Here is a 25,764-nt window from a genome sequence, read left to right as displayed (position 1 = left end):
TTTTGATAAAAGCCATTTATTTTCATTTGAAAAGGGGTGTACGGGTGATCTGGGACACCCTGTATATAGCATAGCGTGAGCTCAGCAGGCTCAGCTCTCAGTTTTCCGCGCAGTTATTATGCCGTTGCTCGTGTCGTGATATAACGCTGCTCGTGGGGACTCGAAGGGAACGGAACTCGCGCGTGTATCGCAAATGCGTGATAGCGTCCCGAAGGAGACGTAGGCTCGAGGAAGAGGAAGAGGAGAAACGTCGAGCGAGGAACGTCGCGCGGAGGCGAAGAGGTCTCGAAACCAGCTGATTCGGATCCGGAGCGGCTCCATTTTGCGCCCCCGGGCTCGCAAGGACGCGACGGTATATGTACATCGTCGTCATTGGCAATGACAGTGCCAACGATGCCGCCGATGCCACCGATACCGACGATGTCGACCACGATGCACGAGTCGGAGTATTATCGTTTTTGCGTGAAGGAGATGAAGGGCAACGAGTCCGGCGAAGACGTCGTCTTTTCGCGGCTGCTTAACTTGAACTTGAAGTGGCTGCGGACGTGGCTGGTGAGTTGCGTTAATTCTCTCTCTTTTCCTTTTTATTTTCTCTGTCTCTTGTATTTAGCTATCTTAGTATTTAAATTATATTTTAAAGGAACATCTCAAAAAATCGCGCATTATTCTTTTCATTTTGTTAGCGCCATTTCACGGCTTCAAGCGTAACATTTGTTCCTCGTGTGCTTGATGTGTACTTTCTTTCGGCGAAACTATGTCGGCCTAATGTAACTTGATAGCTTGAGAAAATCTCTAATGTTCGAGAGAAAGATGTTGCTCATTCTCGCTGGAACTAAACATCTTCAAATTAGCGCTTACAAAGATGAGATGGATGTGATAATTAACAATCTCGTAGATGTATCTCGTAGCTACCTCTCTCTTTCTCTCAACCATAAGAATATTCAATATATATTTAATGTATCTATGGCACCAAGCTTTTTTAATACAATGCATAATAATGCAGCAAAAAGGCCTAGTCATTTTGTATGATGATTTAAATAGCGATTTATATAAAAGTGCGCACGAGTGCATTCAAGAAGTCGTATCAATGATATTTTTTAAACGCGTGTTTTTATTCGTTTATCATTATTTATTCGTTTACATTAATCTTCTTCACATTCACACACACATTAATTTATAGGTCATGATTTTCTGAAGCTTTATTATTTGTGCCAGATTATGGAAACGATATAAATGACTCTCGAAAATGGAGAAATTTGATTTAACGAATACATTTTTCCGTTATCGATTCCCACATTTTTTTCGGAGCAGCCTGTATATATATCTGTGAACTAACTAAATAAGATAACACTTTCGTGTTTATTGTAGAGGAAGCAATTTGGAGTGCCAGAGAATAGACACATTTTCTACATCGACGATGACGGAGACAATGTTCCGATCGATTCGGAATGCGAGTTTCATGAGGCATTGAAGGTACACACTTTAGATTGCAATCATTAAGCCGAATAATAGAAAGGAATAATAGAAAGGTTTTTTCCGAGGTAACTTTTTTTATCTCGTATTTAATATTTCTGAGAAACTCAGAAATATTAAATGCGATAAAAGAAGTAAACTCGAAAAACAGGTTTCACTAGCTTTGAATCTATAATATATTTATAGCATTTGTCTAATTAAAAAATACTAATGTTACATACATTAAAATTTTTCTATTTATGATAAACAAATTGCGTATGACAATTAAATATAATTTATTTAGTATAAATAAAATGATATTTCTCTTTCTCTCTTTATGTTAACTTTGAATTATTTTATAAAAATATTTCAAGGGAAAAAAAATAAAATAAAAAAAATTAAATTAAAATACACACAAAAATATGATATGCAAAGTTAAGAACAATAATTATATCTTTCGAAATATTGATTGTAATATAAAACTTACTTTTAAATTTTAAATTTATTTATTTACTTTTATTTACTTTTATTTAATTTGTTCTTCTCTAATTTTTGACATGATATAATCATTTACAAAGATTAAGTAATTTATTAATTATTATTTAATTATTATATAACAGCAAAATAAATAATTTATCAAAATATAGAATCAATTAGAATATATAGAATATATAGAATCAATTAAAGTCTTTTTAATTTTTGACATGATATAATAATTTATTATATCGTATTATTGTACATACAAATTCTGAAAGATTAAATAATTAATAATTAACAGGAGCAAATAATTTGTGAATACATATATAGAATGAATCAAAGTCTTTCCAGACTTGAAAGTCATATTATGTATCTTGTACATACAATTTTATTGATAATTTTAAATATTTTAATTTCACAGAGTTTTTTTATAATTATATTTGAAATAATGACTATCGAGTCAATTTGTATCATATGTTCTAAGCCAAGTTTGAAGATTGAAACAGAATTAAAACAAGTTATTTAGAATTATTGAAAATTTTTCGTTTTAGCTTGCGAAAAGTGCTTTTGAGAAGAACAACGCAATTCCATTGATTGTGGGTTCTTTCAACGTATCAGGCGAACAAGACTCTTGGATGCACGAGAATCGTTGTTTGGATAAAGAACAATTGAGGAATGTCGATGACAAATCTTCGTGGAACAAATCTTTTAGTCCTTACCATGCTTTTACCAGACCTACATGTTTAGGACCTGTTTGCTTCTCAAGGAGACCGTTTATACATGATGCACAAAGCCATATGTGGACAGTTTTGCCGGTTCCAATAAAATTCGATGCAAAACAATGTGATGAATCGAACGAGACAAAAGTTCGACGAATCGACGAGCAGACAAAATCAAAGGACATGGATACTCAAGGAGAATTGAACGCTTCGTTAGAGTCCCGTTCGAACACTTTGCCTCCTCTATGGTTTACAGAATATATGGAATCGGTAAGCGCTGCAAATGTCCATACATGTATTTTTATATTAGCGAGGATTTTTCCAGAACTCACTATCTATTTGCACAAAATGACTCTTATTTATTATTCACTCGTTTCTTGCATTGCAATATTAATATTAATATATTTAGATAAAAACATTTACATAAAAAATATATCATAGCTTTATATAAATGAAATATAAATCAAAATAAAATAAATGTCACAAAATGATTAATCTTATTAATTCACAGATGAAGAAAGACATGATATCCACAATCACTAATGAAGTGGTGAAAAAAATAACGAAGACGCTAAATAAACGCTTGGATTCCTTTACGTTTTCACCGCTTAAGGAATTGGATCAATCTGGAAGTCAATATTCTTCTCCTGCAACACAACATCCTCAATGTTCCTTAGATTCGAATGAGGAGAATCAAAAGAAGATGAGATCTCAGAAAAAGAAACAGGAAAAATCTGAGGATTTCTCGGAAAAACCTGCAAATGGATCTAAACTGTTAAGCGATATAGTAATCGAACACATGGATCAACCGCAAAACGTGAACACCATGAAAAACATACAGATGAAGAAAGATGTAATATCCACAATCACCAACGAAGTGGTGAAGGAAATGACGGAATTATTGGATAAAATTCCTACGGATCCTGCTACATCTGTTCCGTCTAAAGATCCTTTCCGCAGTCAATTTCTTTCGCATTTTCCTTCTTCGGCGCTTTCCCGATACTCCTTCGATTCGCATTCGAGCGAGACGAATCAAAATACGATAAGATCTCAGGATAAGGACCAGTCGAGTGATAACGCTTCAATCATGAGAGTGGACGAATCGTCGTGGTATTCGAACATTTTGGAGAATTCTACGCGAAAGCTACAGAAGAGACTTGATCTTATCGAGGACGTGATTCGTGTAAACGCGGAAGAGGAAATGAAGAAGAGACATTATCAGCAAATCGCTCAAGCATTTGCTGATGATTTAAATAGCGACATCGGGAGAGAAAAGGAACAATCTGTTCAACAAAACAATACTTGGGAAGACTTTGTTTCTCGGAATCTGCAGATAGATCCAAAACTGTCCGATGAAAGAGTTCCTTTGGAGACATTAAAGTTAATCGAGAACGAGCTCCGTATGAACTGCTCTGTTACCGGGAATCAAATGTTGGACGAGGGTCTCCTTAGTAGAGACATCTGCAACACATTCGATTCGAATAAACTATTGGAAATCAAGAAAGATGTAGAAATGTTACCATTTAACAAGACCTTTTTCCAGTCATGCAATCAAGAGGAGAGAGAGAAGAAAAAAGAGGAAGATGATGACGCTTTCGAAATTATCCAGATGTCTACATTAACTGATGAATTATTTATGCCTTGTGAAGAGCCCGCCATCGAACAACGGCATGACAGCAGTCGAGATTCGCCTAGTTTCGAGCTAGTCTCAGAGCCGCCTTCACCGCCGTGCTCCATTCGTTTGGACGAAGACCACTTTTCGGCAAATGAAGAAAAGCTTGAGCAACATTCTATGAAGACAAATTCACCAAACTCGGTCTATGTGGTGGATGTTCATGGCAAGATCTTCAATGACGAACATCAGACGGTTAATCCTGATGAGCGCGTCAGTGTCGACTTAAAAAAACAACCCGATGTTACTTACTCCTTTGTAACGGATGAAGATCTCTTGACGGAGGATGAGGACGAAGAAGCTTGTTCTTCAAAACTATCATGTGCGGAGCATCGGTTATATGAGCGAAAGAGCCCTCGAGATGACGCAAATGGTTCGTATGACGACGTGAGAAACTCGCACGCAAGCTATCTGACTGTACAAACTCACTGCGACTCGAAAACGCAGTCGCAATGTAGTTGCCAGTCACAGACCGACTCGGGTGACTTCACACAGAGCTTCCACTCGCATACTACGTCGGTGACTGACACTACCGATATGTATGCTCATAGCTACGCTTGCAAGCACGGTGAGGTGATGACGAGCCAAGGATGTACAGACAAGTATGTGCGAGAAACGACAACAATGGCAGCAGCGGCTCCCAGAAATAATCATGATGTACACGTGGACGATGGTTGGACGAAAGAAACTAAAACAAACGAAAAACATCGCCACGACAAATGCCCAAACAACTATCCAGAATACTTATGCACACCAAACAACAGTTGTCCCTATTCACGAGATAATCCTTCTTTCGGTGCTTCACATCAGCCTTATCAGGCGAGCAGATCCTCCGACAAATCGTGCTCCAACGTAGGGTCGAGAAAGACATCTGCTGGCGAACAGACGCTATTGAATACAGCCAATACCGATTCTGTTCACATCCTGCCGGAGACGTTGGTCAGCGCAGCCGCGCAGGTCGGCTCGTTCGCTTATGACACCGCGCGTGAAATGTTTGACAAGCTACGTGCACATACACATACGGTGAGAACGAGAGTGAAATTGTAGAGTTTTTGGAAATATTGCATAACACATGTAAAAAAAACGCAAAACGATGATGCTTTAGTTTGCGTAAAATTATTGCGAAACAATTACTAAAACGATTTTCTCTGTTTCAGAAGGATGTTCCTCTCAAACGCCGCGGCGGAGTAAAGCGCGAAAACAAGAAGCCCTTCTCTGTCGGTCACCTGCCATTCTAACTGACGAGCCGCTAATCACGAGCCTTTGTTTATGGAGTTAATACACTAAACGCTATACAATATTGCTAAATAAATTCATTGTTAGACAACGGGTAAGTAATACGGATTGCAATCTTGAAATACGAGACATGCGGAACGGAGCTCTAGTTTACGTCACATTCAAAGGTTTCGTAGTTCATGCGGTGAATAAAATCAAATTTCGTACGCCAATAATTGACTTATCGAGAAATGTCAAATGTACAGGATGTTCCATTGCTGAAAAAGAAATTTCAACGACAATTGAATCGATAGAATGACAATTTCAACAGAAACAGCGTATATTAATAATTTTTAATTCCGCGCGATGAATAGGAATCCTGAAAAACGAAATGTTCTTTATCGAATAATTGCTTCAATTTATCACGTGAAATTAAATGTTATTGTATGTATGATAGTATTCATTAGTAATGGTTTACGCTATATTATAGAATGTCAAAACTGATTGTAGCTGTTTTTAGAATTAAGGAATTACACGTTAAATGAAAACAAAATGACGAAGGTGAAGATGAGTTAAAGTCGGTAGGAAAGAAGTGCGTATTTTTGAAGGAGAATTCTTCCATATTAAGTTGCTATTAAAGGCAAATATTAGGCGGACGTCACTTTCATTTGTGCATTTCTTTCGGTGAAAAATAAAATATGATTTCGATAAATTCAATCGCGAAAAAGTAATCAGGTGTCAAAATTTCATTTTATAATAATTATCACATATATTTGATATCCGAACATATGTAACATTTTATGGTATCAATCTTGAAATGAAAGGACGGGATGTACATTATTTAGGGCTGTTATTGCTGGCCTATGCGAATGACTTTGCGAACGCAGGAATAATTACGATTCAATCCTTGATAAATGTCTGCATATCGGGATTTGGCAAAAGAATCGTTGATAGCCTTTTCGATCCAGAAAATCAATCGACATTGTTACTTTCTGCAGCCTATGCGTTCTGCGAGACGATGTAGGTTCGATGATAAAAAAGCGACACTGAATATTTATTCTTACTGCACTCTCGAGATTATCGAATTATACGACACACGCATTGTTAAGTTTCGCTAGAGCTTGATAACTTAGCCGGATTTGTAGAAATAAATGTTATAGACACAAACACACCGAGACTTAGAGTTCTCTGATGACTTTGCAATCTGAACCATTTCGATCTTCGAATGTACCCAATTTTCTATATATTTTTGTGTCTTGTATAATTTAAATAATCATTATCGCTCAATTGTCATTAATTTCATTATTGCTTCCTTCTCGTGTAAAAATATTTATATACAACTTTTGCTTAAAACTGATAACATCGAATATAAATCTCTGATTACATTAGTTATTGTATATGTATAAAACTAATACTTTCATTCATTTATCACAACATTCACACACTACATACATATAATTTAAATAATTAATTTTTTAACAATTCCTAATCTTATAATTATTGTTGCATGATTTTGACAATTCTGTCATTTACATAACATTTGTATAATTCTCGTAATGTCTTGGTTTTACTTCAATATCGTAAGGACGTGAAAACTGTTAAAACTCCTTAATTATAATATCTTTGAAATTTTAAATATTATCCCAAAATATAAAGTGTGTTTATTCTATCATCTTTTTTAAAACATATTATGAATTCTTGTTACTCAATGCAATGCGTATCTCTTCAGTCTATAAGTGTTTTCTTTTTTTTACAAAATGTTTATTGTACAGAGAGAGATGAGTTTATGAAAAGTTCATGTATTTTTTTGTTGCATTCGAGAATGATAGAAACGGAATCTTGATAATTTTCTTGAAGCTATGTCTTCTCTCGTTCGAATAAGAGAATCCTTAAAAAATGTCACTCACTCGATCGTTTCACTTTTATCGTCACTTTTCGTCCTCTGTGTAGATTGGATTAACATTTCCCTTTTTTTCTTCTAGAGATATGGCTCCTTCATTAATTTCCTCCTCCGGCATTTCCACATATTTGTAAAATATAGTCATCACGGCAAATAGCACTATAATCACTGCCATCAAACCGGCGAACAAGAAAATCTCGTAGACCTGCGAATAAATATAAACATTTCCTAAAATTTAGCTGGCAATTTAACGACGTCTTTTGAGTAATTCGTCAATTTTTTCTTAATATAATCGGCAAAAGTAATCTAGGTAAGAATATTTAAGTAATATTTTGAATACCATTACACGAATAATAGAAAAAACGCTGGATTTAAATCCATAAAATATATCGTAAATAATAGATAAAATCTGGAAATTAACTGAATTAACTAGTAAAAAAATATCGTATAAGAATGGGAGAAAATCATGAAATTTATTTCGCGAAACGAAATTCATTGCGTAGATTTCAACAAAAAAGCTCAAATTAAAATTCTGAGATGGATTGTGAAAGTTGTAGACAACAATGGATCCAACAAGGAAAATTTATATATCACCAATTGCGTAAATGTGAACCACTTACCTGCCGATCGAAAAGATGCGAACCCTCTATGATCACCACGATGAGATTACCGAAGGCCACGCTCAACAACCAACCTGCCTGCAGTAGAGCTTTCATACTGATCGGGGCCTGGGTGAAGGCGAATTGCAGGCCCGTTATATTAAACATCACCTCGGCCATGGTGATGATGATGTATTGCGGCAACATATAAGCCATGTGAAGCAAGTTGGGCTGCGTGACCGTGATTATTTCAACGCTAATCTTACCCTCTTTTAGCGCGGGCACATAACTACCCACTACAGTGTACACTCCACCGAGTTTGAAGGGCACCGCTTTCTTCAGCAGATATTCGTTCAAGTATACGTCATATTTGTTTGGCTTCTCGAATTGTGTCAGATTCGAATGACCGAAAACCGAGTTGACCGTTATTGATAAGACCGTCTCGCCTGATTTGCTGACGAATCTCAGGTTAGAGTTACCGTCCACTTCGGATGCTAGATAGATGAGACTGCGAACTATCGGTTTAGCCTTATCCGGCTTATCTACGTTATCTTTGTAGAAATATTTCAGCCCTTCGGGCGTTATGACCCAAGACAACGCGGCGGCGTCCGAAACCGTAATGTTTCCTGAAAAAAAGAATTATTTGTACGCGGTGAAATTATAGTATCTATATAATTCCATTCAATGTTTTACCTGGCACTTTATCAGTCAAGTTGGTGTAGCCCTTATTATTACACGTTGTGAAATTCGCTTCGAAGGGTAATAATGTCTGCGAATCATTCACTTTTATTTCTAAATTTACCCACATACTCAGCGGTTTTATTTCAATGTTCTGTTCCATCATATCTAAATTTACGGAACAATTCATCGTATTGAAAATTCGAATTTGACCAGATCCTTCTGTTGGTAATATCGGATAAGTTTTCTGGAATAAAATATGGAAATCAAAATCTTATTTATCTATTTTATAATGATAAATAGAAACCAATTTATATGATGTGGGAAAATTGTTTTCCGAATACCTCGAGTTCTAATTCGACAAGGCCAGCCGCGATGAAGGCTACACTTGCTAAGAATCCTCCAACGACGATTTTCTTCAAGGGTGTGTTGATTATGTGTAGCTTATCAAAAATCGGATAGATGCAGGTTTCGAAAATGGGTATGAAGATGATGATTAGCAGCGGATTGACGGCTTGTAATTGATCGGGTAGCAGCACGAAACTGCCTATCTGGCCGTCCATCCGCGTTGCTTGAAACGTCCACTGAGAGCCTTGCTGATCGTAGAGTGCCCAGAATATTGGCAGCGGTATGAACAATTTCAGGACCCGTAATGTGGATTTGATATCTTCGATTAACTTCTTTTCATATGTATCATCGGCGTGATCGAGCCAGTGATCGCATTTCCTTCCTTTGCTTTTTATTTTATTGGAGATTGCGTGCTAATTTTTCGAAACAGAAAACGGAAAACTTTAAAAGATTACTCCTGTATGACAGATTATGAATAATTCTTATTGTGAATTTTCGAAATGATTAAAGTTATCACGCGAGATGATGCGAGAACTTACGCAAATGCACTTTGAAACGCTGACGATAAGATTACCCGTAGGCTGCACTATTTTGTACATTCGTTTTCCCGAGACAAATATTACTGAAAATAAGATTGTCTTAATGAAATTTTATTCGTTTAACAGAAAAAAATTTATTTTTTCTAGCAAACTCTTTTAATAACGAAATAAAATATGTTTCGTTCTCTCGTTCCTTACCAATCGATACAATCATTAAAATAGCCGGTATCAGAAATGCCAAAGAGAAGCATTCGTCACCGAAGCATTCTGTGTCGCGTATCACTGGAGTGAGTAAAGTGGAGATCAGAGAACCTGTGTTAATGGAAAAGTAAAAAAGGGAAAAGAATAGTGCCAATTGTCGTTCCTGTTGAGGTAGAATGAACTGATCGCCTCCGAAAGCTGACACGCAAGGTTTTATCCCGCCTGTGCCAAGCGCAACCAGGAATAAGGCTACTATGGACAATTCCCTGGAATGTAGGAATTAAAAGTTGAGATTTAATATTTTTTCTTCAACTGAGAAAGATAGAATTTACAAGAAAGTCAATCTCCAAATCAAGTAGCATTTAATGCGGTATGTAAATTTATTTAAGTAGTATTTAAATTCAGGAATGTAACCTTCCTTTTTTAATATTAAAAAATTAAAATTATTTTATACTATTACATCAAGAAAGAAAAATATAAAAATTTTAAAATTGTTTATAAAACGCGTGCGTATATTTTTAATATTATGACTGCGTTTTAGATACATTCTGATACTGACCTTGCGGGTAATCCGAAAGTAGGTGCCGCACTTGCGGATAAAAGCAACTGTCCAATTGCGTAAATAATGCTCAAATAAAAAATAGTGCGATACTTTCCGAGCCAGGAATCAGACACGATTGCACCCAGCACCGGGGAGAAATAGGCGAAAAAGATGAAGACATGATAGATTATTACGGCTGTGCTTTCGCTGTACTTTAGCATATCACTTAAGTACAGCGCTAGGACGGCTGAAAAATAATCACGAGTCAGTTTAATAAACTAATGTTTAGTCATATCTAACGTTAAAAGTTTTTATTAAGTTACTCAATTACCAATGCTTCACTATTAAAGAATTAGGTAAAAATTGAGATATTGTTTTGTTTAAAATAGTAAATTATATTGAAAATACAAGTACAAGAATATTATAAGTATAATATACAATAATTTAAATTTTTAATTATTGTATACACTATGTACTTATTTTCAAACTATTAAATAATTCATAAGGCATGTTCCCTCGTTAGTATTTTGTGCAATGATATGCTTTAATAGATCCGATAATTAAGTACATGTAACATAAAATAATAAAGTGAAAATTTTTCATATTTTCTAGTATTTTTCTAATATTTTCTGGTATTTTTCCAATTGAAACTCTTTAGTTTCGATCACAATTATAATCAAAGGAACAATTGTTCTAATTGTCACAGCAGTATTTTTAAATTATATAAATAGCAGTTGCAGAATATACTGATTGACGTTAATACTTATACGTGGAATTGATGTTAGTTATTTATATACTTACTGCGCATTCCATAGTAGCAGAACCTCTCGCAGAATTCATTGGTAACAATGAAAAACACTGATTTGGGATACTTTAGCTTCTGAAAAATTTTTATAACAAAATAATTCAATTTTTTTTCTCCTCCATAAAATATTTATATTATATTATTAATATGATTATTTAATTATTAATAATAATCTTTAGCCCAGATTTTTAATATTCATAATTTTCATAGATTTTTAATATGATAATTCCTTGCCACAAACAGATTTGAACAAAACTATAGTTAAATATTTGAGTAATTAATTCTTGAAATTAATATATTTTTTATTAATTTCAAATTTTTTAACTAAAAGAATTTATATTAAAATAAAATTTACTCTTTTTAATTATCAGACATAAAATAAATTCTGCCTTTTTATAAAATATTTTGTCTGAAATTGTTCAACAATGTTCGTTTTCGATTATACAGAGTATACAAAAACTATAGAACCCCCTGAACAACTTGGAAAGATTTCATTTTACAGAAAAATGTTAAATACAAAAGTTGTAATATTGTGTATTTTGTATTTAACATTTTTCTCTAAAATGGAATCTCTCCAAGTTATTCAGGTGGTTCCGTACTTTTTGTACAGCCTGTATGACTCTAGCGTAACTACATTGACCCGCTTAACATTATTCTTACGGCAGGCGTAATCATTTACCAGTATTTTCTATCGTAAAATGCGAAGGCCACATCGGAATATCATGCATGTTAGGCATCATGAATTTAATTGTTGAGAATAAAGACTTAAGGCGCGATAAGAAAAACATGCAGCTTTGAGAAAGAGATAAAATGTGAAAAATGTAAAAATAGTATGCCGTATGGGGTACTACTATATTATATACTTATATACTATATTATATACTTTATTTTAATAATAATATTAATATTATTATTAAAATAAAATGAACAAATTTAAATAGAAAGGCATCTCTGACTCCGAGTGTACCTTCCAATTATGAGAACATATATTATCTTTGATTTTTGCTCGTCTTTGGAAAATAATTTTAGAAGTGAGAAAAATGTATGCAGCAGCAGAAAAATAATTGATGTAAGATTGAGAGGAAGAAAGGGGGGGAGAGAGAGAGAGAAATTAATCAAATATAATATAAAATACTTCCCAGAATTTTGATAAATTAATGCGAAATTAATTTAAGCTAGTGTTATAACGTTTTTGCAGTAACACAGATTTCTAGAAGGTTATTCGTAGATTATAGAGAGCCTTGATAGAACAATTCAAGATATATTTTTATTCCAAGAAAGAAACTTGGATAAAGAGAAATCATTAGAGAATAAATATTAATTTTTCACTATTCAAATTGTCATTTTAACAATTTATTAATAATAACATTGTCTTTTGACGAACCGTGATCGTGCATGCAAGTGTTGTGAAACGTTGTTATAAAATTTGATTGCAAATTGAATTGCGATATGTTATCAGTCTATGCAAATTGTATAGATCAATGTGACACTTAAGCCTAAAGATTTGAAAGTTTTAGATTGATGCAATAATTCTGCAATCTGTAATTAAATTTTTCTGACGCAAACAATAATATTAACATTATTGTTTATATTTGAGTAAAACCAAACAGATAAAGATTTAAATGTCGATTCAAAAAAAGAAATAGAAAATTGATAAAAACATCGTTAATAATGGATAATAATAAATGTTAGGAATTTTTGAAGAAAGCAAATGCATTAATTTTTTTAATAAAAATAACTTTTTAATAGATGAACGATTAATTAAAAATTTTTGAAATATTATATATATAAGTAGTTGCTTTTATATAACATATAATATTATAATCTTGGTGACATTAAATATATATATATTTTTCTGTAATTTTGGTTTAAAAGTTTGATATAATTTTAGACCGAAATTGATAATATTAATATTACTTCAAGAATTTATAAGTTTAAAGAGCATACGATTTTCAAGACACCCTATATATGATAATTATACTGGAATTTCGATTACTTACGCGATCAAGTTTTCCCAAACGTGACGAACATGGATTGTATGTACATTCACGAATCATTAAAGATAAATGGAATATACAGGATGTTTACGAACTACGAGACAAAATGGTGTTCTTCTTCAACAGTTCAACAATCGATCGATTATAAATATTCATTATCTGCAATATCTACACGTTTATTTTTCATCTATTTTGAAATAATCTGAGATCTAAGAGTCTAAATACATGATATAAACAATAATTACTAATTACAATCCCGTAAGCGAAATTTTATTTGTTCCGAGTTGATTATCACGAGTGGATCACGGAAAACTTGAAGAAAGATTTGTGCCTTAGAGAAAGTATATCGGCCGCAATTAAGGGAATTAGTCGGGTATGCTAGGTGAATGGAATTGAGTCAGTGAACCACAGAGCTCAATTTAAAAGCTGATTTATGCTTTAAATCAATTCAGCTCTTGGGATGATTTAAGAATGACATTTAAATCGCAACACACATTCATTTCTCGTAAAAAATACAAAACAAAAATACATAGGACGTCGCACTGTCCCATTATTTCTTAAATAACGACAGTTCAACGATTGGAAATGAGCTTCAATAAATTTTAAATCGACATTTGTTTTTTGCGAAAATGTTGAGATCATTATATATATATATCTGTGATTTCTTTCGAAAATCATTAGTTTTATATATATAAAAAATTAAATTTCAAATTTTATTAAAACAAACTTTGTCTAAATTAACTGGAAAATGTGATTTCATAATTCATTTGGCTTTCGAACTTTAGTTCGGGAAAGTGCTTTCTTCCTATTATTTATAAAATTTAAAAATTATTATTGATACTTCGTATTCATCTGTTTAAGGAAAAATTGATCAAAAGAGCTTTAGAAAATAATACGCAACGTTTTGTACACGTAAATTATTTCAACCGAATAAGTCGAATTAAATTTGGACGTGTATGTCAATGAAAATATTGTATATACACAGATATATTAAATATTGTATATCAACAGATTCGATTTAATTCGATTTTGAAAATTCAAGATCTTTTCAAAATTACAAAATTGAATCACGCAATTTCTAGTTAGCGTTACATTATACTTCGTAAATAAAAATGTAAATAGAAATGTAAATAGAAATGAAGGCATTTTTCTTGCACGACGTGTTTTTTAGAAACATACAACGAAAATATGCCTTTTTTCTTTGATTTTTATTTTCCAAAATTAAAAGTGTTCTTTCGGAATAGTGAAACCAGTTTCTAGTCTATTTAATTCTTATACTAAAGTTGATTGAGCTATGATTATAAACGTATAATATATAGACTTCGCGTTTGGCTAGAAAGTTATACAAATTTTATAAGGAGACAACATGCTTTCGTGGTGTTAGTTTCTCTGTCTATCAATAACAAGAGTGGGGCAAAAATTTAATATGGCCACTGCGTTTGACATATGACTTGATGACTTCTTTTTCCCACCACGCGTCGTTAGACAAGGAAGAAACTACCATCAATAGAAGCTCTCTCTTTATAAAATTTCAAATTACTAAAACAAAGAAGATAATGGAAACCACAGACGTGGTGGAAACGCGCTGTCTATATATTATACGTTTATGGCTATGATTAAAGTTACTCAATGTCGAGCAATTATAAATATTGATATTGTTAGAGCGGCTATAATCGTGATAAGCATGACAATAATTTTACCTGTTGCACGTGCATCTTATTGACCATATTGAATGAAATCAAGGCACTAACAAATCAATATCGATCCACGAGAATTGGTGTATTGATTACTTCGTCAAGTAGTATCGTTTCTTTTCGATACGTCGAGTGAACACGTTACACAGTCCCAGTAAGCAAGAACCATTTAAATATCAAATATTTTAAAATGTTGATTCTATGCATGTGTTTTGCACGTTTTCGCGTATTTTTAGAAATATTACACGATAAAATACGAACGATATTGTCGAATATTATGTAAAAATGCTTTAAAAATATTACTCCGAATACGTATTAATTCCACAACATTATGTCAATAATTTTTTTACTGGAAACCAACGACGAGATCAGGGAATGATAGCGATCGAGCACTCGTCGTCGATGGTTCCGCTCGTATACGCGCGTATATCGCGACTGACAGCGAGACAGTCGAAGTGACAGTTGGTTACCAAAGAGTAGAGGTAGGCATCATCACGAACGAGTGTCTACTCAAAGTAGGCACAATAAACGCGCGCGACGTGTGACGGTATTGTACACCACGCGTAGTATGCCAGTATTTGGAACAGTGTGAAAGTATATATGTGCAACCAAACGATCATTTTCCAGGTGACTCAGGTGCGCAGGCCGTGACAGTTCTCTTCTTCTCTTCTGACGCGCGTCAAGTTATTAGAAAAAGATTATCTTCGTCGAGTGGAGACGAATAAATCAGACGAAAAGTGCAAGTATCGTGACTCAAGAAGTCGATTCTCTCAGCTGGTAATATTGATATTTATATTTCTTTCCTTCTCTCTATCTTTTCCAAGAGATTAGAGAGAAAAGTGACAATGATATCTTCTTTTTCATCTTCATCTTTTTCAAGAGATTAGAGAGAAAAGGAGAGATGGAAAAGAACCACTGCAACGAAACGAATTTATCTATGTCAAAGTGAACGTCATCTTCCATACTAATAATAGAATTGCATCTCTTATGTTGTACTAATCTTGTGGATGATATAATAAGTTTGTAACAGCAGAACTGCACCTTTTTTTATATTATTATCATAATAATTGTAATCTACAGGAAATCCGGATGTTTGTCGATTCCGTTTATTCAGATTCTGTTCCTAATAAGATAATCGTATATGTGTGTGTTATCTCTTTTGCTTATGTATTATTTTCGAATTATCTATTTTATAGAACAATTTTGTATAGAGCAATTACGTCAGTCGATTGTAATCGAATTATTGTTACAATCGTATCTTTTACAGAGAGGGAGAGATATCAAGAGATATTTCAACAAATACATGTTATTATATGCGCAGAAATTGAAATTCATTTGTCTAGATTCACTCTCACTGAAGCAATTAAAAAAGCGATAATTAAAAAGAAATCAAGCTTAATTTTCACAATCTTTTTAATCACCCGTATTTTAAAACTTTCTCTGCCAAGAAAATTTTATTAAATACTTAGAAAATTGTTATTGAAAATTTATAATGCTGTTAAAATGTAATATATCGTACGCGGCTATCTTTTTGCATTTATTATGGAACTGGAACTCACTTGTGTTGCGAAATCTGTCGTAAAACGAATACGCAATTCGACGAGAGACGTTTATTCGACGATTTCGAAACGTGTAAGGACCATGTGATTTTGCCAAAAGCTCATTGATATTCTTATATTTTTATATTTTTCTCTTCTCGTTGAATATACGATCATTTTGTACAAAATTATGTTTGCTCGTTATTGCATCGTCACAGATTATGCAACGCGTTTAAATGCGCAGCAATAATGATAAGCTTTCGATCTTGAAATAACGTTACTATAAAGCGAAAGTGATGTCGCGACGCATATTTTCACAAAGTCTTACACTGATACACACACCCACACAACAGTCGAAATTATCTGACAAAATTATATAGTGCATAGTATGTCTATTGATATATTTCTATTTATCTACTCATCATTTTATCGCTATTATAGATTATATTAATATATGTTGACGTAATCCATTAAATCAATTTTACTGATATTTGAACAAGTTGATTCTCACCTCTTCCTGTCTTTCGACATTGATCTGTTTATCTGGATGATTTGGATGATCTGAAATACAAAATATCAATATTTACGAGCGAAAGCATTGATTCTTCTATCGAATTATTGAGTAAAAAAAATATAGAAATTATGATTGACAAAATATAACGCTAAGAATCATTTTTGCTATCGAGAGATGTGTGAAAAAACTAACAAGACAAGAGAGTGTCGTGTCTTGTGCGTTCGCTAAATTCGAGCCTGTATTTTTATTTTTAAATTAGTCACGTTATATTGATTAACGGTCACTCAATGAGAATCTAAATGATTCAATCATATCATATCTAAATGATTCAATTTATTATATATAATAGATTTGCGTGCTCAATTTCGAATGCCTAACCGGCATATACCGGTTTTAATGAATTTTAGATTCGACCACACGTAACTTAATATTTGTATAAATTGAGTATCATCGCGCGTTTACTCAAGAAATCAATTTGGGCCATCGTCAATGGCTGGTTCATTGTACATAAATTGTCTAATAAATATAAATCGAAAAATTAATCCTACCAAAGAGATAGACACAATTTTTTATATTTAACAAAATTAATTAATTAATCTATATTCATTAGATTTTTGTAATTGACAATTTAATAACTTTTCTTTATTATAGAAATAGAGTGAAGAGAGATGAAGAAGAATGGATAAGAGTAGAGATGGAGAATCGAGACATTTTATTGGAATAATTTATCGAGCATTTCAACTCCTTTCTTCAACAAGTTATAAATCATAAAGCAATAGAATAAATTATAACTCAATCGCGAATATCTAGTCTGCAATGATTTATGCGGGTATTTGAATGGTAATGGTAATTTGATTACGCAAGAAAATCGCGGGAACGAGTTGTAAATAGATGTAGAGAAAGCGATCGGCAATCGTTTATTATTTTTGCCATGCCGATCATTAATATTCATAACAACGGCGAATTTATATACGACTGTTTAAATTAAGCCATGGTCCAATCGCGCCCATTTAAAAAGATCATTACAAGAGTCCCGTTGGCGTTAAATTATCAATTAAACATTTTATGGATAGAATTTTATTATGTCCAGAGATATGCTGTTCGGGAAAGAATGTTATCGTTTATTTTATTTTTTCTCTCTCTCTCTTTGTGCGATTGTAATTTCCGCGATTATAACATCGAATTTAATCAGATAGCGCGCGCAGAACAACGCGAATATAATGTTCGCGTCATTTTTTGATTGACTTCGTTTCGTTACTCGACAATTTCTTATCATGCTTCCTGTGTTAATTACGATTCCGAGATAAACATCATTACTTCAAAATATAAAGAGATACAATATCGCAACAGTCACCAATTATTTACTTACTATTTATCAATGATTGCAATACTCAACATTCTTAAGAGAGAGATAAGAAAATTGTGTATTGTGCTCGTTTAAAAAATTTTCATGAAGCTTTGAATTAAATTATTATTTTAATTAAATTGCTATGTCCATACGCGTATTATCGTTTGTGTGTGTGTGATTTATTTAAATAATTAATAAATTATTACTCTGCCGAAATTAAAACATTAATTAATTATGATTCTAATCGAGACATATTTCTAATACTTTTCTATTAATCCGTCTAATTAATGTCTAATTAATTAATCTAAATAATGAAATATTACTTTCTTGCAATTAAGAGATAATTACGTTTACATAATTTCACAAGAATAATTTTGTTATTGCTCACGTTCACAATTTCATAAATTATTCATCTAAATGATTAACAAATTTTCTACTCATGAGAGATAAAAATAAGTTGTATTTCGAATCTAAGTAAATATTTGAACGAACTAATTATCTTGCATTTATAGATTTATAGATGGAAAGTTTTTTAATATTATATCATTATTGTTCTCGTTATCGTTTATCTGACCTTATTTCTCTAACTTATCTATATTTATTAAAAATTCAATTATTGAATTGACAACTTGATTATATATATTCATGGTTATTTATAATAAAAAAACTGTGTATGTGTGTCATCGAAATTTATGGATCATTATAATTCGAACCGATACAAAAAACGATTACAATTATGAGGCCACTGAAAAAATGTTTGATTTGCGATTGAAAAAATATTTACTATTTTCATTATCGAAAGTAGAATAATGCGATTAACGGAAATTTACCAAAGGAAAGCGCGTCCTCGTTTCAACAGCATGAATCAAGTGTGATTGATCGATGTGAGAGAAACCAAACATTGACTGCGATCGGACGATTCTTGTAAAGATTGAGAAAACAATCTATGTTTTCTCTTTCTAATTAGTAAAAAATAATATTTTCTGTCTTTTAGACGATAGAAATCGACGATTTAACTATTTCTTTTCTCTCTCTCTCTCTCTCTCTTTTTTCTTTTTTAAGTCAATTCAATACCTTCAATCTCATTTTCAGAAGTCTTTTTCCTCGGTTTATTCAACGTGTCCATCTTCACCGATTCTTGCTCCTATCCAGTTTACCCTCGCGACAATGACTGATCCGTCTTTTCGACCGTAGTATCGACTGTGTAGATTATATCTCTCTTTTTCATCTTATCTATCAAAACCTGCAGACCCGAGCAAGATTACAAAGACGCGAGTTTATCGTATACAAACTCTACCTGAAAATCTTGAGGCTCCGTGTATTGGTACCAGAGAATGTTGACGATTTGGATTTTCCACGTGACGTGAATCACTGTGTGACTTTCCCGGTTTCTGTCGCAAAAGTTTTGCATTATATCACATAATATTTTGTGTTATATTACATAATAATAAACGATTAAAATTTATCAAGTTACAACAATATCAAGTCCTCTAATCTGCAATAAAAGGAAATTTTTCACCTATCATATCGATGATATAAAACAAGATAATATATTTTGCAGGCTTTTTCTTCGTAACTTTATTCGTCTTATCCATCGTAAATGCGGAAGAGCTCGAAATCAGGTTGCAGCAGATCGTATTTTTTTTTCACAAGAAACAACGTCGTCTTCTTCATGACGAGCTTAAGAAAGTGGCCTGTAAAAAAAACGTGTCCAATGAGTCGTACATTCACGATATCGAGAATCTATGGTATTAAATATCAATCGACCGCTAATCATTAATGACACTGACAATGAGTTAATAATTATCGTCATCATAAAGCAAGCTCGATTCGCAGAATTGTGGAATTTAAAGAGAGAGAGAGAGATTTAAATTGTTGATCGGAGCAACTTTCGATCATCGAGTAACGAATTTATTCATTATCAAGGATATCACAAAGAGTCAAAACAAATTCTATATCGATAGAATTTAATTTAACAGAAAAAATTTCAATTTTTCAAAATCATGTTTTTCGAAAATAAAATCTTCTATATCGATAGAATTTAATTTAACAGAAAAAAATTTCAATTTTTCAAAATGTTTTTCGAAAATAAAGTCTACTATAAAAACAAAGTCTTTTACTTTGGATCTATTTTTTTCACGAATACTTTGCACATCATGTTTTACTGGATCTTATACATATCTATATATCTAGCTAGAGAGAGTTGAAAATTACTTATCAATTCTACTTCTTATAAATTCTTCAGAGGATTTATCGTAATAAAAAAAATTGAAGAACGGTTCTCTCTCGATCATCCCTAATGTTGACGCTCGAGTTCGATCATGCGTTTCGAGAGCAGCAGGCCGATTAGTACGAGAACGGGATGGACAGGACCCGCGAGTATAACGGTAAAACTGTCGCCGTCCACAGAGACAGAGAAGAAGCGAGTCCGAGACCGAGACCGAGACTCGTGCTCCGGAGAACCAGGCAGAGACGAAGGAGGGGTCCTCTTCAGTGCTGTCTTTCGTGTCCGCCAAAGTCTAGGTAGATAGATCTCGTACGGAATCATCGCGGAACTCCTGATTGGCGATTTTACGCGCTGTTTAAATTCAAACATGATCCTCCACCTGTGTAAGTTCACGTGAATGAGTTATTGTGCTGGGGGGACAGGGGATTGCAGTAAATATATCAAAATTCTCGAAGCTTCGTTATTTCCCATAAATATCTCAATCGAGAATGCGAAGCAATTATACAATTTTTCATTAAAATTTGATAAATAATAATGGAAATACTTAACTAAAATCACATGCAAAAGTCAGATATTTGAAAAGAGGAATTTTTTAGGAAGAGAAAAATTACGGGTACCAGAGGCGATTTGTCTCCCTGTCATTCTGGATGTCGGGGGCCTCTTCCACGTGCTCTTGCGACTAAGTCCGTTCCTGAGGATTGCGCGAGAGGCAACGAGGAGGCGACACACGCATCAACGAGCGATGGGGTTCGACGTGAACCGCTTCCAGGGTGACGTGGACGAAGAACTCGTGTGCCCAATATGCTCCGGCGTCCTCGAGGACCCCGTCCAGGTAGGACGACGCGCACGCTCGAGTCAGGGGAATCTCGCTGTAGTCTTCGTCCTCCGTCTAACCTAACCTAACCTAACGATTCCTCAGTCTACGCGTTGTTATCCGAGGCGAGCTTCGCGAGATAGCTCGACCGGGAAAGAGGAAGCGAAGCTACATTTTTTCTCCCGAAGAGAAATAAAATTGAGAGATAAAAAAGGAGACTTACCAGCCTCGATTGACGAGATTGACGGATCTATGGCGAGATTTTACGGTTTTTCGCGGCGTGCGATTTGTCAGACGCGTGATATCTCGCGCGAGATATACCTCGCTACGTTCATGTCAACGTTTCTCGTCGTCGCTATATCCCGTTTGCCTCGGCCTAGAAGCAAACCGAGTCACGTATCCGCGTCTATAGGTTAGCTTTTAGCTACTCGGTGCTATTATCGGTCATTATCATGTATTTACTTTTATCTAAACATTTCTATCATTTCCGCCACGTGGATGTTTCTTAGGCAAAATATTTACGTATGAAATATTGAAGCTGTCATCTCTCATAACTTGAATATCTTTCACATCGTCTGCAAATTTTCTGCATTTTTCATATACTTTCTAATTCCTGGGAAGACTGTATAATTTCATCATTTATAATTTTCTTTTATTCTTAAAAAATTTACATCACTTTATTCTTCGAGGACATCGCAATCCATCCTACTGGAAATAATTTATATACACTTGTTTATTGCTATGAAATTGTGGCAGCTTACGAGGACTTGCAGGTGAGCAATGTGTTGCAGGCACCAGTGTGCGAGCATGCCTTCTGTCGTTCCTGCATCAACGAGTGGATAAACCGTCAGCCCACTTGCCCCCTAGACCGTACACCCATCACGTCCGCTCAGCTGAGAGCGGTTCCTAGAATCCTGAGAAATCTGCTGGCTCGTTTGTGCATCAATTGCGACAATATTGTGTACGGTTGTAACGCCATCGTTAAACTGGACAGTCTGACGTCGCATCTCGAACAGTGCGAGTATAATCCGAAGAGACCGATGCTGTGCGAGCAGGGCTGCAGCCTGATCATCCCCAAGAACGAGCTCAAGGATCATAACTGCGTGCGCGAGCTGCGTAACCTGATACAGTCGCAGCAACAGAAGCTGGCAGATATGAAACGCGAACTCGGCGAGCAACAGTTGCAAATCAACGAGCACAAACGCGAGATTCACTTGCTCAAGGACTTTATGCGCGCCCTCAGGGTGTCGAATCCGGCGATGCGCGCGATCGCTGATCAGATGGAGCGGGACGAGGTCGTCAGATGGTCGGCGACCCTTCCACGCGCCAGGGTAACTAGATGGGGCGGCATGATCTCTACGCCTGACGAGTTGCTGCAGGTGCGAATTGTTAATTTATCAATCGTCAAAGTATTTTGACGTAAACAACAGTTTGTAATTTTCAATCATTTTGAGATTTTGCTTTTATTCGTTTACAGACGATGATAAAGAGAACTCTGTCGGAGTACAATTGTCCACCTCACGTGATTGACGAGCTAATGGAGAACTGTCACGAGCGGAAATGGCCGCCCGGCCTGAATTCCCTCGAGACCAGGCAGAACTCTCGACGACAATACGATAATTATGTATGCAAGAGAGTGCCCGGTAAGCAAGCGGTGCTGGTCCTCCATTGTGATAATACACATATGCCAGAGGATATGATGGTCGAGCCAGGACTAGTGATGATCTTTGCGCATGGCATCGAATAGAGTCATTGGATATCGTAGATGAATACGACTATTGATTCAACATTGCTTAAAGCCAAGATCATCGATATCGTCTCGCAAATGGAGGGATAGCATTTGGAATTTGCTCTTTCAGCATTTGCAAATTGAAACCGATTGTTCTGGAGGATTGATTCGAGAAACATCTGATCGTCATCAAGGTCGTTTACTCGGACAATTTCTTTAACGGAATACTCGCGATTGGAAACGTAAGATTCCATGTTATCCTTGCGAATTCATTCCGAATTGAAGCCGCCGAACATATACGAATGATGATGCGCACACTGTCGTCCCATGTGATATGCAACTCTAGAGGCGCGATTGCCACGTACATCGAGTAGATCGGGACTGTAACCGTAATCGATATGGTAAACCAAATAACGTATACATACAATACGTTCGATTTGACTTGCCAATCGGTTTATCGATTACCTCGATCGCACTCCCACAGGAAAACTCAATCGAATGTCTGGATCGTTGCACTGTGATATATCACTTCGGTGAAAAACCTCTTAAAATTACGTGATAAATGATCGACCACTCTCTCTTCTTTTGGCCGGTCAATCGATCGAATTGTACATTTTTTTCGTCGGCGGTCCGTTTTTCGTTCATTTCAGGATCGTATACGGATACTTAGAAGTCTGAATGTTTTATTAATAATACTTTAGAAGGAATAAGCTATGATTGGAGGGAGAATTCCCAAGTGATCTAATAATGCAAGCATGAGATCTCGAAATGGGGTACGAATTTGTTACGATACGATTCGTTTTTAAACATTTTTCATACATGTCAAAAGCGATGTTTTTTTCGCGATCTTTTTCTTATTTTTACTTTTCTCGAAATTCCAAATTGTACATTATAGATAAACCAATTTCATTATCATTCCCTTTTTATACCGCACAAAGCCAAACATTTTCTAAAAATTGTCTATGATCTTTTGTTGAAGTACACGAAATATATACCTTGATTGTTTCGAGTCGATGGCACATTTCACTTGTCATGTCATCGTACTAAGGTGCCGTACTGTTTTGCTAAATCAAATCTAAATTTTTCAAATAGTGTATCATTGAATTATCATTCGATAGCGATAAGACATCTTGCATAAATTAGCCATTATATCAGTTAATTAGCTTTTATATTTCACAGCACCCTAATTTATATGTTTTGCAAGTCGCGTAACGTCAAATGCTTCCTCGTTATTTCTTTTACCTTGTCGTAATTGTGCTAGTACATACAGCAGGATGGGCCAACAGATCTTTAAAAATCTCCTTTCTGATGAGAGAATTTTGTAATTTATTTTCACAATACATAACTAAAAGAAATAGATTAAAGAAACAATAAATATATAGTTTGAATGAAAGAAATAGGATAGACATATTTAAATACGTTAAAAGGAAAAACATCCTGACACCTGATCAATACAACTTGTTAATTACTTCCAATAAGTCTTCAAAGAGAATCATGACGTCAAATATGGCAAATATATTTAAAAAGCGAGAAAGAGAGAGAGTTGTATATTGTCTTTTGTACCTTTTTTGTCCGATAAATTATATTGCTTGATAAATGCCATTAATCATGAACTTGGACATAAATTAGAATTTTAAGCGTAACATTTAGAGATTGTGTAGTAAGACAATTCGATCAACAGACTCTGATTATATACATATAGTATATATAATAATTATAATAAATCAGATTTTTACATATTATAAGTGATTTAATATACCTTATATTTTATATTTTTTTTCCTCACTTTGTGCGAACAATACAATAGAATCCTGTCCTGAATTATGCGACGGATGAAAGATGAATCGATTAAACAAATTAATATGCGCAAATAATAACTACAGCATATTAGCAATAATCGCGAAATGTTGGCACTAGACGTTGCAAAGATCGCTTCTATAACTGTAACTTATAGTTTAGTAAATGATGCTATCTTTTTATTATATTTTTTCGAGGGGGATTTAAATCTTTTAAATATCAAATTGCAACCGTTAAAATTTTCAACTATTTTGCAATAAACAGTGACTGTTTTTCCCAAAACTTTTTAAATTAAAAAGATTTATGCATGCATCATTTTCTAAATTATGGATTTGACGTTTACGTGACATTCTTTTATCAATTGTTTTTCGGAAGATACAATTGACTTTGTTGTTGAGTTAATGCAATATTCATTTTTGTACATACATATAATTTTCATGAGTGCACTTTTATATTTTCTTAGAGAGAGCACAGATCGCACCTGATTCACACTATATTACGGCATGAGTTTTATGGCAAACACGCATTTTATATATGTACATTTATTCATCGCATTTTCATTAAAATTCTCCTTTCATGTGCTCGCGATATAAAATTGCAAACTATTTAAGGTACTATAATGAAATGGCGCTATATATATATATTAACGAAGAGACAAGTATTATTTAAGAATGATAATTTTAGTAACATTAACAGTGCCACAAGACTGAGCAAAAAAATCGAAAACGGATTTTTGAGAATTTTTTATTATGTATCGGAATTTGGATTTATTTACAATATGTGCCGAGTGCGCGATACGCACAAAAATATACAGAATATATATATATATATATATATATATATATATATATATATTCATAAAGAATAAAAAACGCTTGTAAATTTTATAAATATTCTAATCTCATTTTTGACTTGCTTCCTTTTCTGTATAAACTTTCTCATCTATAGTATATAACTTAT

The 25,764-nt window shown here is 34.0% G+C and overlaps 3 protein-coding genes and 1 long non-coding RNA gene across 10 annotated transcripts; 3 read left to right on the top strand and 1 right to left on the bottom strand.

The window, feature by feature from the left end:
• The first annotated feature begins 92 nt into the window (after positions 1-92).
• On the top strand, positions 93-6,828 carry LOC145966171 (uncharacterized). 2 transcript variants are annotated; one of them, XM_083090054.1, is made up of 5 exons: positions 93-552; positions 1,369-1,473; positions 2,481-2,918; positions 3,160-5,343; positions 5,481-6,828. In XM_083090054.1, the coding sequence occupies exons 1-5, from the start codon at positions 379-381 to the stop codon at positions 5,556-5,558; spliced, it is 2,979 nt and encodes a 992-aa protein (XP_082946180.1). In that variant the 5' UTR covers positions 93-378; the 3' UTR covers positions 5,559-6,828. The 2 variants fall into 2 exon arrangements, with proteins under 2 accessions (XP_082946180.1, XP_082946179.1); XM_083090053.1 differs by having other exon boundaries at positions 5,478-6,828.
• LOC145966172 (peptide transporter family 1) lies at positions 6,568-21,667 on the bottom strand. Of its 4 annotated transcripts, XM_083090055.1 has the most exons (13): positions 21,502-21,667; positions 21,082-21,368; positions 20,452-20,843; positions 19,312-19,931; positions 16,887-16,936; positions 11,143-11,221; positions 10,360-10,588; positions 9,798-10,066; positions 9,600-9,682; positions 9,057-9,473; positions 8,728-8,959; positions 8,056-8,660; positions 6,568-7,640 (listed from the first exon to the last, which is right to left on the bottom strand). In XM_083090055.1, the coding sequence occupies exons 4-13, from the start codon at positions 19,361-19,363 to the stop codon at positions 7,464-7,466; spliced, it is 2,193 nt and encodes a 730-aa protein (XP_082946181.1). In that variant the 5' UTR covers positions 19,364-19,931; positions 20,452-20,843; positions 21,082-21,368; positions 21,502-21,667; the 3' UTR covers positions 6,568-7,463. The 4 variants fall into 4 exon arrangements, with proteins under 4 accessions (XP_082946181.1, XP_082946183.1, XP_082946182.1 ...); XM_083090057.1 differs by lacking the exons at positions 20,452-20,843; positions 21,082-21,368; positions 21,502-21,667 and having other exon boundaries at positions 19,312-19,437; positions 19,535-20,194; XM_083090056.1 differs by lacking the exons at positions 20,452-20,843; positions 21,082-21,368; positions 21,502-21,667 and having other exon boundaries at positions 19,312-19,480; positions 19,535-20,193.
• Positions 13,836-16,937, top strand: LOC145966182 (uncharacterized). The gene is made up of 2 exons (XR_014436982.1): positions 13,836-15,319; positions 15,465-16,937. It is a non-coding gene; the product is annotated as an uncharacterized LOC145966182 (long non-coding RNA).
• Elgi (E3 ubiquitin-protein ligase NRDP1 elgi) lies at positions 19,318-25,656 on the top strand. Of its 3 annotated transcripts, none has more exons than XM_083090085.1 (4): positions 19,318-20,760; positions 21,061-21,296; positions 22,052-22,657; positions 22,756-25,656. In XM_083090085.1, exons 1-4 carry the CDS (start codon positions 20,559-20,561, stop codon positions 23,023-23,025), a joined length of 1,314 nt encoding a protein of 437 aa, XP_082946211.1. In that variant the 5' UTR covers positions 19,318-20,558; the 3' UTR covers positions 23,026-25,656. The 3 variants fall into 3 exon arrangements, with proteins under 3 accessions (XP_082946211.1, XP_082946212.1, XP_082946213.1); XM_083090086.1 differs by having other exon boundaries at positions 19,319-20,760; positions 22,070-22,657; XM_083090087.1 differs by having other exon boundaries at positions 20,624-20,847; positions 21,061-21,690; positions 22,035-22,657.
• Positions 25,657-25,764: the final 108 nt, after the last annotated feature.

Source organism: Camponotus vicinus, unplaced genomic scaffold (assembly GCF_025532165.1).
Source record: "Camponotus vicinus isolate PSW18456_S1 unplaced genomic scaffold, iyCamVici1.0 SCAF_2, whole genome shotgun sequence".
Lineage (NCBI taxonomy): Eukaryota > Metazoa > Arthropoda > Insecta > Hymenoptera > Formicidae > Camponotus > Camponotus vicinus.
The sequence above is the reverse complement of the archived record's forward strand: the minus strand, read 5'-3'. Positions and strand labels throughout refer to the sequence as shown.